At 35.3% G+C, this 19,979-nt stretch overlaps 1 protein-coding gene across 4 annotated transcripts in view; it reads left to right on the top strand.

Moving 5' to 3' along the window:
* The window catches only part of MINDY3 (MINDY lysine 48 deubiquitinase 3), a 102,367-nt gene extending 82,739 nt beyond the window's left edge, over positions 1–19,628 (top strand). For all 4 annotated transcript variants that reach the window (XM_027847957.1, XM_027847956.1, XM_027847958.1 and 1 more), the window contains 4 exons: positions 8,392–8,464; positions 11,475–11,562; positions 14,276–14,347; positions 18,526–19,628. In XM_027847957.1, coding sequence (XP_027703758.1) covers positions 8,392–8,464; positions 11,475–11,562; positions 14,276–14,347; positions 18,526–18,675 — 383 coding nt within the window. In that variant the 3' untranslated portion in view covers positions 18,676–19,628. The remainder of the gene's footprint in view (positions 1–8,391; positions 8,465–11,474; positions 11,563–14,275; positions 14,348–18,525) is intronic.
* The last annotated feature ends 351 nt before the right edge of the window (positions 19,629–19,979 follow it).

Here is a 19,979-nt window from a genome sequence, read left to right as displayed (position 1 = left end):
GTAGGTTTTCTTAATAATAGTTCTTTCCAGTATCCTGTACCACTTTTCTCTTCAGTTCCAATATTTTTTAAAACAAAAGTATCCAAATGACTACTTTATTTACTCTTCCCCAATTTACCCAAGTGTAGATTTCACTATTTTTCTTTACATATTAGAGACTGATTTTAATTCTCAATTTATCTAAGATCAGGAAATATCTACCTTAGAATTTGAAGACACTGATAATTATCATAATATGCTTATACTTTTAAAAATAAGGTCTAAGATATACATGTGTATAGATTTTTTTTTAACTGTTTATTCCTTCATTTGGAATCCTACCAATATTTTAATTTTAGAAAGGCCTTGGCAGATCACCTTCCATTACTCACTTCCTAGACTATGGAGTAATCCTTAATTGAACAGTAAAAATAAACACTATTCCATGTGCTCAAGGTCTAAAGGAAATCAGGCAAGCTTAATGAAAATCAGGCTGTGGACCTAAGAGAAATCTAATAGTTTGATTTCCTTGTCTCATTAGTTCCTATTTGTATCTGTGTGTATGTAAACTCTAAGGAAGAGTAAGTAAGGCAAAAATGACAAATGAGAATAGGAATCAAAATACCTACTGAGTAACAAACAATTTTGATGGATCTAATCATTTTTGAAAACTTTTTTCCTAGGCTATTAAAATTTATTATACCTTTACTTGTAATGTTCATATTCTATGAATCTAGAGTTCATTCTAGAACAGGAGCCAGAGGAATCAAAGTCATTTAATTCTGTTGAACTATTAAATAGTACTTAATATCCTCTTAATGATTTTTTTGTTTTATCCCAGTATCTCAGTTCATTAAAATTTCTGTTGAACTAAAAGTTGACTTCAGTTCTCTCATTTTTGAACCATTATGGTTGAAAACATTTTTTTTTTTTGCAAGGCAGTTGAAGTTAAGTGACTTGCCCAGAGTCACACAGCTAGTAAGTGTTATGTGTCTGAGGCCAGATTCGAACTCAGGTCCTCCTGACTCTAAGGCCAGATTCAAACTCAGGTCCTCCTGACTCTAAGGCCAGTGCTGTATCCACTGTGCCACCTAGCTGCCCCTGAAAACATTCTAATAAATAATTATGTGTATATGTATATATGTATGTGTGTGCATCATACATATGTTGGGGGAAGGGGGATGCTTCTCTTACAGTGATTTCTGTGATTCCTGTCACTGCTTTGCTTCTTGCTGTGCACATAGGCACTTTTCTGCCCTAGCCATCATTCTTTTCTTGACACCTGTGCCACTTGCTTTCATCTAATAATTATGGATTTGCACGGGAATCCTTGTAGTTCATTTTCACTTTTGTACTATGCCTACAAGTCTAGTTACTATCTCCATGTGAGTTACAGTGATTTCCATTTAGTTAGGTAAACTCCATGATTTATCTTTTTTTCAGGCATAGAAATCTCTTGGGGGTTTTTTTCCTGTAAAAATATTAGTCTTTAATTAAATAATTTCTATTCTTATCTTAATACTTTTAAAAATTTAAGGTAACCTACAATAACACCACAAGATTTAAAGAAACATGAATAACTTCATTACTGAGTTGATAAACAACAGTCTTAACTTAACTTTTCCCAAGAAAATCTGTATCTTGTCTCACCCACAATGGTTCCATGCATTTGAAAATTCTTAGATACTGAACCTTAGCTTAGCTTCCTGGAAATTCACTTGTAACTCGAATATTTACAAGCCCTTCCTCCTATTGCCTGAATTAATTGAAAGTCATTGATGGCTTGATTCCTTCCTGCTCATGGTCAGCTCTCAGTAATTAGCTAGTGGTTTTCCTGAAAGAGTCACTATGCTTATCTCAGTGAAGGCGCCAAACATTACCATACATCCTCCATCCTTTCAATCATTTATACAGTACATCTCTGCTGTCTTCTCTGTGTGAAGCCCAGCCTTGTGATTTCCTTCTGGTATAAAAGCAGTCACATTCCCCACTCCCCAACTCCATCAGGACTTACTCAGCATTAGTTATTCTTCAGCTCTGCAGTTTCTGTGGTTTTTAGTAACTGAATTTCTGCCATCTTTTAAAACTGTTCTTTTCTTAAATGGGTTATGTGTTTTTTTTTTCTCTTGGAACCTTTAAAAGCACAACTCTAGTAGGAGTTTTTTAAATGAGTTATACGGTGGTTTCCTTTCACCACCTCCACCGCCTCTCATTTTCTGCTGCTGTTCACCCCAGCTTGGCCAGTCTTATGAGATCACAATTTTAGAGCTAGGAGAGACCTTAGTGTCAGTAATGTCCAACCCCCTCGTTTTACCAATATGGAAACTGAGTCACAAGTTAAGTAGATTACCCAGAGTTTCACAGGTAGTAAGTGACTGGGGTAGGATTTGAACTCAGGTCTTCCTGACTCCCTATCCACTCTACCACATTCATACATAACACTACCTCACTTCTGAGCTCCAACAGCTATAGGTCTTGGCTTTTGTAACCTTATGGTTAGATCACAAACCAATCAGATCTTCAGCTGTGTTCAGAGGTTCATAGTTGGGAAACTGATCAATACTGTTTTTTTCTTTGAAATTTATATTTTTATATCTTGTTAGCACAAGTATCCCTCAGTCTCTTCCTTCAGTTTCCAGTTTCCCTATTGTACAAATTTCTTTAAAATGTTGGTTGCTTGGCTCTTGGATTACTGAAGTTTTTACATTTATATTTTGAGAGTTAATATTTCTAGTCTCTTTCTAAAAGTAATTGCTCTACTAAGCCATTATACATGTGATTGGATAGAAGGTAAAATAAAGAGAAAAATATAGGTATTCTCTGTACTTTCCTTATCTCAAACTATGTTTACTTGAACTAGTGAATGTACTGCAGGTTGCTTAAGTATTTTCTTAGTTTAAGAATGATATATGTGGAAAATAGTGGCACAAAATGATGCCACTTTTTACGTACACATATTTGGTTTCTTTGTTTATACTAAGGAATCAAAGTAATGTTGTATGGAGGTTGTTCGTGTGATGCTAAGGCTGGACCATATTGTAGATCAGTGATGTCAGATTCAAATAGAAATGGATCTATGCAGATTGCATATTGACTTAGAAAACCACAAATTAGCATTAACTGTGGTGTATTGTATTTTTACATATTTCATTAAAACTTTCTCAATTACATTTTAATCTGATTCAGGCTGTACTTGGGAATTTTGTAGGCTGTGAGTTTGGCATTTCTAGTGTAGATGAGGCATCCGTTTGAGGTTCAGTTCCCATAAAACCCAGTAAGGTTTGTATGCATCAACAAACAGAAATTCTCTTTAGCATGAAATTGTCAGCAGTTTCATACATAGCTGCCATTTACCAAAAAGGAACTAGGTGATCATGCATGGATAGTTTAGCACAGTCCATTGGCGTTACTAAAAAGATAATTAGTACACACAAGCTGTTGTCTATTTTACATGCCCATGAACAGAAACCTGCTCATTTTCAGATTGAGGTATCTTTTTCTAGATAATAAGCTCTATCCAAGTTTGGAAAATTAATTAACATTATTAGTTCTGAACATAGCAAACAGAATAAATAGTTGTAAGCCTTTTTCTGCTCAGTTAGATTCTTTAAGCCTAAATGGCTCATAAGTTCTTTACTAAAATTTATTCCTTTTTAAATTTCTGCTTAACTCTATGTTAAGATACCTTGACATGTGAATTACTGTAAACCACTTGGAAGTATATTGACTTTGAATTTTATTAAATGATTCTTATTACTTAATCAGACCCCATCAATATATGTGTTCAGATCAATACATGGGCTTATTTTTGTATATGAGCCAAAAACAATACCATATTGAGAGGAAGGCAGTACAGTATGTTCCACATGTTGTTAAAGAGTAACTAAATCTTACTTTGCAGTGACTGCTTTGTTTGATTATAGAAGCAGAGCTCTTAAATACCCTATTCTACTTGGCAGGATGTAAAATTGCTAAGCAATGTATTTTATTGCAAGGTAGTTTAAAACTGAGAAAATCCTCAGGAATGAGTAAATAGGTATGGAGAAAGGGCAGTGTACATTTATGGATATAAAATGATGTGTCTGTTTAAAACTGCTTTAATTTTAAAATATCTTAGAAGCTTTTCTATGTCATATTCTTCCTCTGCCGAGTTCATTTCACTACTCTCAGTACAGTTTTCTGCCAAAAAGGATTTTTTTTCCCATAAAATGGTCTTTCTCTACTTTAAATACCACATTGCATTTTAACATTGTAATACTCTTTAATTAGATCCTAGTAAAAGCTGGGGTGGGGAGGGGGGAGATTTCTATCTGTCTAAAAAATAACACCACTGAATTCCTTTCAGAAGTTAAATAGGGTACTAAATTTAAATATGTGTGTGTGTGTGTGCCTTATGAAACAAAGGAGTAATAGTATCCTATAATTGGAACTTGTAATAATTATTTCAACAGTAGCAAAAAGAATACTTTTTAATAAAAATTTTGCTTGAGGAGGCAGAGCCACAATGTCAAAGTGGTACAAGCAGCACAGTGAGTTCTACTTCACAAACTTCTCCAAACAGATTGAGAAAATGCACCAAACTGAATCCTTAGAGGGAAATCTAGAAAAAGTCACAATGAGTCTTTTTGTCCAGTTGAGCTAGCATAGGGAGACAGACAAGAATCTGCATACACTGAGGATTGAGTCTGCCAGAAGCACCCTGAAAGCAGAGCACTCCAGGACCCAGAGAGAGACTGTGCACGAGGACAGAGGGAGATTGCAGACTTGTGCCAGCGCCCCACGGGACCCATACTGGTGCTCTATGAGGAAGACGGGTGACAGTTGGCAGCTTTGCTGCCCACTACCCAGTTCTGAGTCACAGATTCAGGGAGGACTGAAAAAGGTGGTGATGGTGGTGGTGTTTGTCCTTTATTTTCAAAGAGGACCAGTGATATTATGGAGTGATATTTTGACTTGCAAATGAATTGGATTTAAGTGACACAGATTTGCACAAAATTGTCAACTTCACTCTCTCTTCCTGAGTCATCAAAGTCAGTGGCAGGACAAAAGTCAAGACAACTATGGATGGCCCAGGATGCAGTGGATGATCTTGGCATCTTTGATGCCTGACCAGGCTCTAAGCACTCTACAATGCCTGTTTCAGCCACCTTCACAGGTATTGGAACAAATTTGTTTTATCCACTCATTCCATCAGGGAAAAATTCTCACGTTCTCGAGATAGACATCCACTAACTCACTAACAGGTTTGAGGTTTGTCAGTTATCCTCAACCTGGTTTAGCCTGTCTGCCAAGTTGGTTTACTGGGGTGTGGCCACCGAACCTGCTACAGCTTCTTAGAGCCACAGGTGAGAATTGGGTGAATCGGGAGGCAGCTAGGTGGTGCACCGGCCCTGGAGTCAGGAGGACCTGAGTTCAAATCTAGCCTCAGACCGAACACTTGACACTTACTAGCTGTGTGGCCCTGGGTAAGTCACTTAATCCCAATTGCCTTAAAAAAAAAAAAAGAATTGGGTGAATCAGGTGGACACCAAAGGTGGATGAGTAGCCCAGAAAAGAGCTAGGCAAACCCTCACACTAGAGGTACTAGTCCTCCTGAACATACCTGTGCATGGAAGTGGCGTCCCAGGTAAGGAGGCCCAGGGCAATGCACTGAGAAAGGAGAAAGCCTCGAACTCAGAAGAAGCAGTATTACTCAGATTTCAGGCACAGCAGAAATCCTCAGTTGAAGCATCTAGCCCAGCCTGTAGAGGAATAATCAAAAAAGATTCCCAGACCAAAGGGGAGCCCCACTCTGCACCAACAGAGCTTTTAAACTGGCCGACAGGAACTGAATCCAACGACAGTCTACTCCTGTTCAACCCCTGTCTCAGCTCAGGAACTTGTGGAACTCTGACTCGGAGGCCAGCAATCAGACTTTTCCCTGGATCAGACTATTTTGGGAGTACTAGAAGCTTCCTTGTCCCTAGACTGTCCTTGAGATGCTGTAATAATACAACACTCAGTACCCCAAGAAAGCAGCAAAAGGACCAGCCCAAGAATCCCACCCTAATGAACCATTATGGTGGCAAAAACATTCAAGACACAGACATCGAAGAAGAAAATGGTTCCAAAACATCTACAAGCAAAGCCTCAGAGAAAAAACACAGCATGGGTACATACTCAACTAGAATTCCTAGGAGAGATGGAGCTTTAAAAAAAAAAGTTTAAAAAAAAAGAATTAAAAAAATTTTTAATAATGGAATGAGGGTGCTTGAAGAAAAAATTGAAAAAGAAATGAAAGCTATGGAAGAAAAAATTGGAAAGGGAATTAATAGCTTGGCACAAGAGATGCAAAATTTTGTCTGAACAATAAACTTCCCTGAAAATTGAAATGGACCAAATAGAAGCCAATGACTCCATGAGGCAACCAGAAATATTAAAACAGAATCTACAGGCTAGAAAAAAATTGAAGAAAATATAAGGTATCTCATAGCAAAAACATATGATCTAGAAAACAGATTGAGGGGGGAAAAAAATTAATCATGAGACTGTCTGAATACTATGACCTAAAAAAGAGCCTTGACATCATACTTTAAGAAAACTGAAAGGAAAATTGCCCGCATCTCTTAGAACGAGAAAGCAAAGTTGAAATAGGATCCACCAATTACCTCCTGATGAAAAACCCAAAAATAAAAACTCCTGGGAATATCATAGCCAAAATCCAGTGTTTCCAGTTCAAAGAAAAATACTACAAGGAAACAGAAAGAATTCAAGCACCAGTGAGCCATAGTCAGGATCAGACAGACTTTAGCAGCCACTACTTGAAGGAGCAGAGAGCTTGGAATATGATATTCTAGAAGACAGAGGATTACTGAATATGATGCTGTGGAGAAGAGGGGGATGGATTTTTAATGAAATAGAGGACTTCCAAGCATTTCTGGTGAAAATACCAGAGCTGCTTAGAAACTTTGAAGTTCAAACACACACATGAAGGGAAATATTAAAAGGTAAATGTCAATGAACAATGATAAAGGATAAACTGCTTACATTCAGAGATGATAAAATGTGTCTCCTCTGAACCTTTTTATCATTAGGGTTCACAGATGGAGTCCAATTAGACAAGGCCTTGGAGTGGTCGTGTTATGTCTTGATGATCTTAAGGGAAAAAATAGAGAGGGCAAAAAGAATACACTGGTATTTAAAAGAAGGAAGGAAATGAAAGTTAGGGGAAATTATCTCTCATAATGAAGGTGTACAAGTAGATATCTGTACAAATAAGGAGGAGAGGGGGTAGAGGGAAATGGTTGACACTTGAATCTCAGTCTCATCTGGGTAAAAGTAGGAAGAATACTCACACACACACACACACACATAGTTGTAGGCAAAAATATATTTCACACAATACGGAAAATGGAAGGAAAAGACAGGAGGGAGAAATAGAAGGAGGATAGATTAAGAGGGGATTAGTCCTAAGCAGAACAAACTCTAAGGGTGTACATCAATATTTATCTCATTTTTGAGTGTTGCAAAGGATGGGAATATGAGGGGATGCCCATAAATTGTAGTTGTAGTTAAAAGGTCCTCATACCTACTCTGGTGACTGGTGTTAGGTATTTGTAAAATGACTGAGGTCCAGTCTGTGGTGGTAGAATGATTTGTTCCCCTCTGTAGAGTTATCATTTTTAAATAGGCCTGAATCCATGGATGAACAAGTTATGGTATATAACTGTGGTGGTACTATTGTGCTAAGTTCTTGCCAGCACAATGACTGATCACTGTACCAGAGGACTAATGATGAAACATACTACCCACCTCATGACAAAAAGTTGGAAGACTGAATGCAGAATGAGACAAATTTTTTTTTTATGTGGCCAATGTGGATTTTTTTTTTTTAATTTTAAGCTAACCATACATGTTTGTAATAGGTTTTGTTTTTCTTGTGTTCTCAATTAGGGTTGAGGAAAGTGCAGTGAGATGAGAGGGTGAAAAAATAGATCTTAGATGATGAAAACAAAATATTAAAAAAATAAAAGATATGTTTAATGCTGAATGTTGTGTCCATATAATTTTAAGTTTAAATGTCAGTTTAAACTATGCCCTTTTAAAAAACATTTATAGGAAAGGCTTCTAGGGAAGATTACTTCATTTTAGAGTTTCATGATAGAGTTCTAAAACTGAAGTTATTAAACTTGTTTGTTTGTTTGTTTGTAATGTTAATCATGAGCCATGAAAAGCCCAAGCTAAGGGAAATAGAAGTCCAAATGAGAATATGGCAAGGAACCTAAACTAAATTTAATGTGTTTCACTTTATTTTCCCCTGTTATTTGATTTTTATGAGAATTTATGCGGCTGCAATGATTTTTGAAGACTACATTTGCAAAGATGATGTTGAGACTTTCTGCAATAATTTCTAATTTTCTGTTATTTTTGCAGATAATGGATTTATACCTGATACACTTCTAGAAGATGTGATGAAAGCTTTGGACCTTGTATCAGATCCTGAATAGTAAGATAATAGAAAATTAAAGCTTTTATTTGACCATAAATAAAATTTCCACTAAAATCAAAATTTACCATACCATCATTAATTATTTTATTTATGTATATACTTATGTACATATACACAAATGTCATAGTGAATTGTATTCTAATTAAAGGAATGATCAGTCTGAGTAGATGGGTGGATTAAAAAGGAAGAAAAATTTTGAGACTGTACTTAACCAAAAATTAACTTTCTATCTATACTCGATCTCTTTTATTGGGCATTTAAAAGAATGGTGTTAAAAAGTTGGGTTATGGTATATTTGGTTTTGGGGTTTTTTTTAATTTTCAAGTATTTTTCTGTTAGCTACCAGAACTTAATTTTTGAATCTCCTATTATTTTTCTATTTTTTCATTTTGAACCTGGTTTGGGCAGCTTTGAAGACATTTATAACAGTTTTCTATATTATAGATACTGATAAAAGATAATGTTTTCTGTCATTAGTCAGCAGCCCTTTGACCTTCAGCCTTATGTGTTAAAGACAGTCAGAGATTGAACACTTCCAGATGACTCAATGATCTAGACTAAATACTTTTGAGTGTCAGTACATAAAGAATCCAGTCTTTCATTCAGGTTTCATTTTTTTCTTGTCCTCATAACCTTGGTATTATGCAGAGGCACTTTTCACATATATAATAGCCTCCTCTTGATTTTGTTTCTCCTTGGGGATAATTTGCATTTTTATTATACTAAGTGGAATATAAGTTGATCAAATATGAAACTAAATCTGGAAGTTTGACCAGTTTCTTCTGAACAATAACATGAATGTCAAGTTCTAATGCTTTTAGGTTCTGTACATTTTTCATCTGACAATAAAAAAACAAACTTTAACATGTAAAGTAATGTAACAAGGGATTTCACAGCATAAGCAACATAAACACTATTGGTATTCACAGTCCTGTTCATGTTTTTTAGATGAATTTCAGATGTGGTCTCTTTGAAAGTATGCAGCTACATATAAACACTCATAAACTAATCAAGTCTAAATTAATATCTCAGAATCTTATCACCTTGAACTATGATTTAGACATATTCAATAGTTAAGCATAGGTGGACAGGTTTATAACATAAAGGAGATGTCTGAAGGAATCTTAACTATTGTAGCAAATGGTATGATGGTGGTTTACCAGGCTTCCTTTCAGTGAAGATTGAACCAGTTCCAAGTATAAGACTGCCTTATTGAAGCCCATCAATTTGGAGGAGAAAATTGGATCTCTTCTTCTTTTGCAATTGTTGCTTTCTTTCTTGCCTTCCCCATTCACCACCTCTCCCATGTATAAGTTAATTTTAACATTAACCCACATTTCCCACATGTTATTATAATATTTGGTGGTATCCTTGCTGTATGAAGAAGACAACAGTGACCTATCTAAACTGTTTTCTAGTTGTAGTTAGTTGTAGTTGTAGTTAAAAGGTCCTCATACCCACTCTGGTGACTGGTGTTATGTATTTGTAAAATGACTGAGGTCCAGTCTGTGGTGGTAGAATGATTTGTTCCCCTCTGTAGAGTTATCATTTTTAAATAGGCCTGAAACCATGAGTCAGACCTTTTAAGCCTCCAGTTCAAACCTACTGACCTGATCATCTCAGACTCATTAGATGGAATATGAGATACAAATTCTTTACTTTTTAAGTTAGATAGTAGATAGTCTGATACCCTTAATTCTGCATGTAAGTAAGTATATGTGTGTGTATGTGTCTGTACACACATATACACTTTGAAGGACACAGAAGAGGATTAAAAACCAAACTAGAATAACATTTTTATATTTTGGTATTTCAAAGGACCCTAAATTACTGGCTTTCAACACAAAAACTTCAGGTTTGAAAAATCTCATCCTTTACCTGTCACCCCAGTTTCTTTCCTTCTTCACTCCTCCTTAACAATGGTTTACAGTGTTTTTCCTCCTCAGTAGATAAGACTTACAATAAAATTGTAATAGTAGGGCAAAATGCAATGTGGTTTGTCTTTGAGGTCTTCAACTTCTAGCCTAATATCAGACCTTAAATCATATCATATTTCTGTTTCTGAACTGAGTAATTCCCTTTTTCCATACCACAGTGTTATAGGTTAAGATTTTCTACTGCACTTGCTTATGAGAATTATATTTTCTGTAGCATGTGGTAAAGTTCACTTCTTTTTATGAAGAACTCACTTTTACATACCACACTAAGGTTAAATTTCTTCACAAAAGACTTGTGAAGTAGTTTGTATAAATACTATGTCCCCCTGTTTATAGATGAACAATAGTCGCAGAAAAGCCTGTCATCACACATCTAGTGAGTGTTGGAGCTGAGATTTGATCTCAGCTGTCTCTGATTCTTAGTCCAACATTCTTTCTACTATACAACACTGTCATTCTTATACCTATATGGTATAGCATGATCAAGGCAGAAGGAACTTTATTGATCAAGTACAAGCCTTTATTTCACAGATAAAGAATTATGGCCTAGAGAAACTGACTTGCTCAAGATTACACAGTTAGATACCAGCACAGCCAAGAACAAGATCTCAGACTTCTGATCTAATGTACTTTCCACTCTGCCAGGAAAGGTGGGGGGTGGGGGGGGGGGTAGATGAATGATTTGTACTCTTACAGTGAAATATACCTCTATAAAAAATTTTTCTTTAAAAACAGACAAAAGAAAGAAATTCCTCCTGGCAAGGGGCAGTGCCATGGGTCTAGGCTTATAAACCCTCAATTTTAAAATGACTTTACCTAATAAGGAATGAACCTTCAAAATTATCTTCACAATTTAAATTGTAAATAGTAACAGATTACTCTGATTTAAAAATAACCACATTTTGGCAAATCAAGTGCCATTCCTATGTATTTGTCATTAAGGTTCTAAAAAGAACAGCTCTCAGAATTTTTGGCAGTGAGATGTGTTGTAATGCCACATATTTTAATCATGTAAGAATAAAAATGTACCAGTGTACTTATTGTTTTTGTATTTTCTGTTATTATTATAGTGTCAACCTCATGAAGAACAAATTAGACCCAGAAGGACTAGGAATTATCTTACTGGGTCCCTTTCTCCAGGAGTTCTTTCCTGATCAGGTAACATAAGGAATTTTGTTAATTGATTCCTAATATGGTTGAGATCCTCAGAGATCATGCTGGTAATTTTCCTACACTTTTAAAATTATCCTGCTACTTACAGATTTAGTTAGGTCAAGAAAGCTTTGTTCTGTTAAAGATTCTCGTAGTAAGAATGTATGTTTGTGTATGTAGGAAAGATTGTCCTGAGTTCTGAATATCTGTGTATGTTCACTAGTTTTGAGAAAGAAATTACTATTTTATACTGTTCTTGCTTATTTTGTGATAAAAATAACATAGTTCATAATTGTATACTAAAAATATATTGTAGCATGTTCAGTCACTGCATAAAATAGTATACAAGTGAGTTCTCCTCGATCTGAGGCTTGGGTTTGTCACCAGGATTGTGTGGCAGCGAGCTTCCTTGTGCCAGGTCCCATGACCTGGAATTTTTAGAAACTATAACACTTTTTTGCTAGAAAGAAAGCCGAGAGAGCAGGTAGTAGGAATTCCTCCCAAGGACCCTCAGTCTTGAGGATAATCTCTTTCTTCTTGAAGAAGGAAAAAAAAATACCTAGGGAAAGATCATCAACTTGGGGATATGTTGGCTGTTATCACTCTGCTGCATACCACCTTCTACCTTCCCTTCTCAGTCTCCTATGAGGCACTGAATTCTGGGATTGAATACTGGGCAAGTTAACTCTACTCCTCTATAGATCGTTCCTTGTCTCTTCTCTAATGTAAGGTTTTGTCACTTAACTGAGTTACTCAGTTACCTGAATATACTTTGGTCCTTTATTCCTCAAATAACACAATTGTAAGTTAAAGTTAAGTGCTTTTTACAAAATTACCCATATCATTTTCATCACTATTACAAAAAGGAGATAGCTGCCAAGTGGAAAATAACTCAGAAGAGAAGGAAAAAAATGTTAAAGACTTAATTGCAATTTAGAGGAGTTTAAAAGAATTTAAATTGTTAATCCTCTGTGTCAGATTTGAACAGCTGCTCTGAATCATAATACTTGTATTCCTAAAATGGTAAACAGCATTATGAACATAAAATTTTGATCATTTTTTTAAATGACTAGAGCACACACTTTCTAAACCTGCAACTGCCGTGGAAATTTGGGAAGAAAAAGAATGAAGGGGTTTTTTTGGTTGTTTTTGTGTTTATAATGGGTTTTCAAATCCTAAGCTATTGGTTGAAAAAATCTTTTGCAGTTACTTAATGTAGGGAAGATTGCAAAAATATTTTCCAATGAATTCCAGTATCTTAAAATATAGATACTTTAAGTGTTAAGTTTCTTAATAAGTATTTAACATTATAGACTTTATCTTCTTTATTTTCTGTAGTTGAAATAATAATCTGATTTTTACACTTCTGACATGCTTTCAATAAATGTCACAAGTATGTTTCTCGATGACATAACATCTTAAATAAACAAAAAATATATTCCCATCCTTATAATATTTAATTTTGTGTGTTATCCTAATGGAAAGATCCATAAAAGAACTTTTATTTTTAAAAAAGTTTGAGGTAATTTCCAACCTTTGTTAGAAGTAGGATATCTTCCTATTTAATTTCATTAAACTGTACTCTGCTCCCAAAAAAGTGTTAGGGGTGGTGTGGGCGTGTGTAGAATTGTATTTAGGAGTGGGTGTAAGGTGGGGGTAAGTGTGTGTTTAGGTGCATTTAAGGTTATTAACCCTGTCACATAATATATATTAGATCACTTCGTTTGTGTGGCATAGCCCCTATAAATTTTTCTATTAAAATGTCATTAACACACAAGCTATATATATATAAAAAAAATTTTCTAAACCTATTTGAGCACCACCTGTGCAAGGCACAGCAGGGAATACCAAGCAGTTAGGATAGTGTTTGCCCCCAACAGGAGGTCATAATTCCTGTCTGAGGCAGACACATGACAAGGCAAGAAGTGAATAAGCTCCCAGTGAATGCTTCAGACAGTTGCCGTGGTAGTTGAAAGGAGAAAGAAATCCCTTCCCAATAATCAGGGACATTTCTTTGAGGACATGGGATGTGACCTGGGTCTCAAAGGAAAGACAGTGTTTGTAACCCTAAGAGGAAAGGGATGAACATTCCAATTGATAGTCTGGTTTTAGCAATTATGAAAATTGTGCCTCAAGGTGAAAACATTTTTGTGGGAGAGTAAATGAACTAGTAAAAACTGGGCTGGAGCAGAGTGTTTGTGAAAATTAGTCATTGAAATAAAGGCTAGAGAGGTAGGTGGGGGTCAGAGTGCAGAAAGCCTCCCGTGCCAGGTAAAGGAGTTTGGTCTTTGCCCTTTAGGCAGCAGGGATTAATCACAGGTTTTTGCAGGGACATTAGGGTTGGCTTGGAAGTCACGTTCCAGATGGCCGTTTCGTATAGAATAACATTTGAAGTAAATTTCCTTAAAGCTCTAAAATTCTGTCATTTTCTGTGACACTGTTTCTTTTTCATTGTAACTGCTACTCAAGAGCTGACAGCCTTCAAGGGACATTGTGTGGAGAAAGTCCAAAGTCTATGCCGTGGGACGAACACACAGCTGCAGACAAGCCAGGATTTCTGAAAACAAGTTATTTAGAAGTGAATAAAATGCTTGGGTGCATTTTTCTAGATATATCTCTTGTGAGCCTTTTCAAGGCTTGACATTTAAAGCTTCAGTTACAAATTAGAAACAATTTGATTTGTGATTTAAATATGTAATGATAACTTTACTTGTCGTAGGATTCCAGTGTGCCAGAGTCATTTACCGTATACCACTACAATGGATTAAAGCAGTCTAATTATAATGAAAAGGTATGATTATTTAAATAAATTATTTGTTTTTAATTGGGTCTGTGGTAGAAATATTTGAGGATATAACTATTATAAGAGCTGTACATTAGGACATGATCACAAAATTCTCTTTATTTTCCTTTTATTGCTATCTACATCATCCTTTGTAGATGACATGTTCTAGTATGAACAGTGCACATAAATAGGTATCACATTTTGGAGCATTATGATTCGCTGTCACAAAATAGGCTTTATTTAGGTGTGTGTTAGTATCTTCGATGTACATATGCTATTGAGTCAGCATTACAGTTAGTCACATGAGATGGAAGTTTTGATTAATATAGATGAAAAAGATGGTTTGAAAGGAGAAAACCGATGCAGTTTAAAGATTACAAGTAGCACATTATTGCCAATGGCATTTTGTTTTTTTAATTCAGGAAAGGGAACTTGTACTACACAAAAACTGACCTGATTGCATTGAGTTGGAAAGTTGTGTTTTGATTGACTCTTTTTGGTGAAATGGGAAAAAAAAAACCAACTATACTTAAAACTAAAAACAAATTATACTTTAGTTTCATAATCAGTCTGTGTTCCTATATCATCCATGTGAGCTCTCCCTCCTCCAGGACAAATCATAAACCCTCCATGCCTTCTCATCTGATGTAATTCTTGTCCATGTCTTTCCATAAATTGTCCAGAAAACATCTACCCAGTGACTTCCTTTGGTTCTTTTAATATTTCTTGGGTATCACTAAAGCCTTCAGGCTGTACATCTTTATCCCTCTTACTCCATGACCAGCCCACCTCTTTGTCTCTCACAGACATCCTTCAGGCCACAGCTTCCTTTTTGGGTCTTTTCATCACCCTTCATAAACAAGTGAAGGGAATAGTAAGCAAGAGATTGTATTCACTTATACTCAGGGACTTAGGTAACTTGAGTTTCTTTCATTTTGTGAGAATATTTTATTTCAATATCGTATAGATCTACAATAGGAAAGCTTAGATGCTATTTATAATCTGTTCATAAGTGCTTCATTCAGAGTTTTAAGGTTTGCCTAGTACTTTGGCACATAAAGTGCTGTATAGTTACTAATTAGATACCCCTGCAAGGGAGGTTGGTCATACTGTCCCTGGTTTACAGAAGAGGCAACTGAGAGACAGGGACATTAAGTGACTCTCCCCTCTGCCTCCCCTCTGGTGTTTATATAGCAAGTCTTTGGTAGAGCAAGGACTAACACTGAGTCCTGGACCCCAGCCTGTCCTTGGTGTGCTCACCAACACAGCCTCTCTCCAGTAAGTCATGTTAGCTATGCCTATGACAAACGTCTAGAGAAATCACAACAGGCAACAAGTATTGACTTGACCTATTTTAGAATGGAAAGCTCATAGAAATTGTTCCCTAAATATCTATGCTGTTAAATCATGGAGATATAATCTGTGAACAGGCTGAAGGAAAGAACTAACAAAATGAGAGGGAGATTGAACAGTTTGAGAGTAAGAACTTACAGTAGATAGTAGTAAGTGAACAAAGGAGTTTTGAACTGAACTTTAAAACTGAAAAAGAACTTTAAACTTTGTGGAAAAGTTCTATGAGATTCTTTCTTAAATATAAAAAACTTGGACAACATTCTTTGTGTATGGTTCTTCATAAGAATGTTTAATTTGGGAATTTAAAAGCAAAAAATGGAAATTTTTAAGAAAACAAACAGAAGAACACAACTGCTTTAGTTAAAATAAAAATTCATATAAATCTCACCTTATAGCAGACCTCCACAACTTGGTAGTGGGTAGGAGCAAAAATTAAAATAGGCTAAACTTCTTCAGGCTGCAGATAGGTTTTTAGCAGCTCACTTTCCAAGTAAAGGTGTAATTAATGATTAAACCATTTTGCAAATAAACTATTTTTAAAAAGGGAAATTTCAATTAATATCAATTAATTACACTTATTACTTAAGATTTTTATTTATCATGAAATCACATTAATGTTAAAAAAGAATTACTAAGCGGTAATAAGTTTTAATACACTGAAAACACAGCAAAAAGATATGACTCTCGCTCCTCTCATACTAGAGATAGACTGATGATGGTTGCTTGCTGTGAGTTACGTGACAAACAGGACAGAGTGTGCGGTGGCAGCCCCCCCACCAAGTTACATGACAGGCACAATAGTGACCAGTGGAAGGCTAGTTAAGCAGGGTAAGGACAAAGCACCCATTATATCTTTACTTTAACATCCTCTACATTTTTCGAAGGCCACCTGAAATCTTTTGGTGGGCCGCAAGTGGCCCATGGGCCATATGTCGTGCAGGCCTGCCTTAAAGTATGTCCTCCAAACTCTCCAGGATAGAATAAACTTGTGCCTCATTCCCTAACCAAGTGATACAGAACAATGCTGTAGTTTATTTAAAGTATTTCTTTTGGAAAGACCCTTTTGAGCTAAATGTTTGGTTCTCTAAGCTTTTATAGGTATGTACCATGATAAATATTTTATGTGTTATTATATTGTATTATATATTGTGTTATATACAAATATTTTGTATTGCAGTAATATGGCTTGATCATACAGAGGGTACCAAAAGTAAGGCTCTGAGGGTACTTTGTATTAGCCTATACCATTTTTTACTTGATAAAAGTAAAAAAAAAAAAAGTCTTTACTTTTGGAAGAACTTCATTATTATGTGATTGTCTCTTATTCATTAATGTTAATCATCATATTATACCTTGCATGGAAAGAGGTATAAATTAATAGTTAATCTATTCTTGCAGCATAAACATTATTTTCTTGATATTGTTTAAAAATATGTACCTGGGTTAATAGTCCTTGGTGATTAGCAGATATTTTTTAATAGAATATAGAGCATTATAACAACCTGTTTAATGAAGAAATGAAATAACTGAGTTAAAATATTTTCTTTTGATTTTCATTTAGTCTTACACACATTAAGAGGTTCAAGCTACTTACCAAGCCATCTATCTATCTTTCTTTCTTTCTTTGAAATACATACATGTGTATGCATATTATATATCTATATGTGTATATACATATATATAGAATTGTTTCCCCTTGTAAATATTTTCTGACTGCCATTTCCTTCCATATAATTCTATTCTTACGTATCTTTCTCCCTGACATCCTTTTTTCAATTGCTTCCAGTTTCTTTTTTTTTTTTTTTTTTGAACATTCACCTATTTACTCTTTCTTCTTTTCATATAGTATTCAAATGAGATATATTTTTGGCTAAAATTTGTGGATGCATGGCATAGTAGAGAGCCTTCTGTGGACTTCACATCCTCCCACTGACACATACTAGCCCAGGAGTGGGGGACCTGTGGCCTCAAGGCCACATGTGGCCCTCTAGGTCCTCAAGTGCAGCCTTGAGGCCACAGATTCCCTACCCCTGTGGGAACTAGCTTGTGACTTAATTTCTTAGTGTCCCGGGCAGTCTTCTGAAACCACAAGTTACACATGGTTGTTTATCAATATTAGTAGAAGTCTGCACACCTATAATTCTCCACATTGATGAAGTCATAGGTTCATACTTAAAGCAAAACAAAATTGAAATTATGGAAGCATCTTCTAAAGCAATACATGATTTCTGTGCCAGAAAGATCCAAGAGCCCCCAAACTTTACATTGAACCTCATAACATTGAAGGTTGGGGAGGGGAGTGTTGCAAAAAGAGCCTTTCAGAATATATCAGTTGTTACTGCGTAAATATCTAGATTTTGGAGCTATAGGTTCCATATACATGCAGCATATAAACAGAATTTAAATAAGGTTTAAGCAAATGGAAAAATTCTCCATTTGAGGCATTCTTGTGGTATTTTGCATGCTTTCTATGAGGTTTTATGTGTGTGTGTGTGTGTGTGTGTGTGTGTGTGTGTGTGTATATATATGTATGTATTTTAACTGTCAAACTTGAACAAACCCAAAATAGTCAGCCAGCCATACAATGCTCTATGTACATGCATTCCTCTTTAGTTCTAGATTTTCCCTATAAACAGATTATAAATGCACCCTCAGTCTATAGCCTAAGAACAGATGTTTTTACTCATAATTTCTACTAAGACAAAATCAGATGTCAGGTTTAATACCTGAGTGGAAGAGTTTACTTGCTACTCCTAAAGATTGCCTAGATCCCTCATGGAGTTATTCTGAACATGTAGGCTAAACTTGTAGGTGTCATCTTTGTTTAACAGGTCATGTATGTTGAAGGTACAGCAGTCGTTATGGGCTTTGAAGATCCTATGCTTCAGACAGATGACACTCCAGTTAAACGCTGTCTCCAAACCAAGTGGCCATATATAGAACTGCTCTGGACCACAGACCGTTCTCCCTCGCTAAACTGATAAGCCCAAGTGTTTATAAGGAAGATGGTACATGCAAATACTTATAGAAGGGTTGAAAAAAATGGCAACTAGATGTAAAATATTATACTTTGGCTAAATGAAGATATACACTGGGATCATTGATAAATTGTAAATAATTTTAAAACACTTTTTCAGTGTTTGGGATATATTTAATTTATATTTCTTTTTAAATGTCTTCTGTTAAAGTTTATCATTTGGGGCCATTGTGACATTGACAATAAAAATTAATTCTAAGCTTTAAATAGAATATGTTTATTTGCAGGCTAGGATAATTTGCCGTACCTTACAGACAAATTATAAATGTCCAGTAATGTAGCATCTGCATACTGGATATCAAAATTGAAAACTATATTATTACATTACAGTACATTAGAAATTGAAAAACTTCACCTCTGCTTGCATTTTTAATTCATCTGAGCATGTCTTAAATAATACTGGCTTACATCATATCATAGCTCAGCCTCAGCACTAAAATGCATAAAAGTTTGGGTTTTTGTTGTTTCTTTTCTAAAATCCCTTTTCAACTAAGTAGTCTGTACAAATGTTGATCAAATGGTACACTTCAGAAATATTCCTATGTAACATAAATCATCAACTCTGTCTTTTGACAGTTGTCTGTTGCTTTGGCTTAATTGCCTGGCATGTTGAAAGGCAGAAATTAAAGGGATGATGTATTAATTTATTCAGAGATATATGAGAGGAATGTAAAAATAAGTTTAACAGAAAGATTCTGTTCTATAATTGTAACTGTTCGCTTTTATTGTATTGCCAAATACTCTCCTGAATTTGTCCCAACAACAATGTAAGCCAGCTTTCTGGTATATTTGTAACTGTGTTAACTGCATGAGAACATCTGTTATTACATTAGTATATTACATTATTTATTATGATCCTAGTTGATGGCTCTAAATAAACAAACTTTTTTCCTGAAATATAACCTAGAATTTCTTTTACATTAATTATCCAAAAACAATTATCTCTTCCTACATTCAGATATGTTGATAATATCTGTCTAATTCAGTAGTAGATCTCATAACCCAACAAAAATGCTAAATGAACCAATTTAAGAATTTCTAGACTACCAAGGTTCTGATCTTCCTCTAAGAAAATGCCCCTACTCTGCATAAAAGGACCCACAGCAATCAACATTTTACTTCAAGGCTGAGTGGTACTGACATGGTCATGTTTGACCTCCCTGGTCAAGGGCCTAACAACCATAATAATAACAATAGCTGACATTTATATGGTGGTGTAAGGTTTGCAAAGCACTTTATAAAAGTTTC

The sequence above is a fragment of the Vombatus ursinus genome, unplaced genomic scaffold (assembly GCF_900497805.2).
Source record: "Vombatus ursinus unplaced genomic scaffold, bare-nosed wombat genome assembly UNPS02005459.1, whole genome shotgun sequence".
NCBI lineage: Eukaryota > Metazoa > Chordata > Mammalia > Diprotodontia > Vombatidae > Vombatus > Vombatus ursinus.
This window is presented reverse-complemented; position numbering and strand designations above follow the sequence as displayed.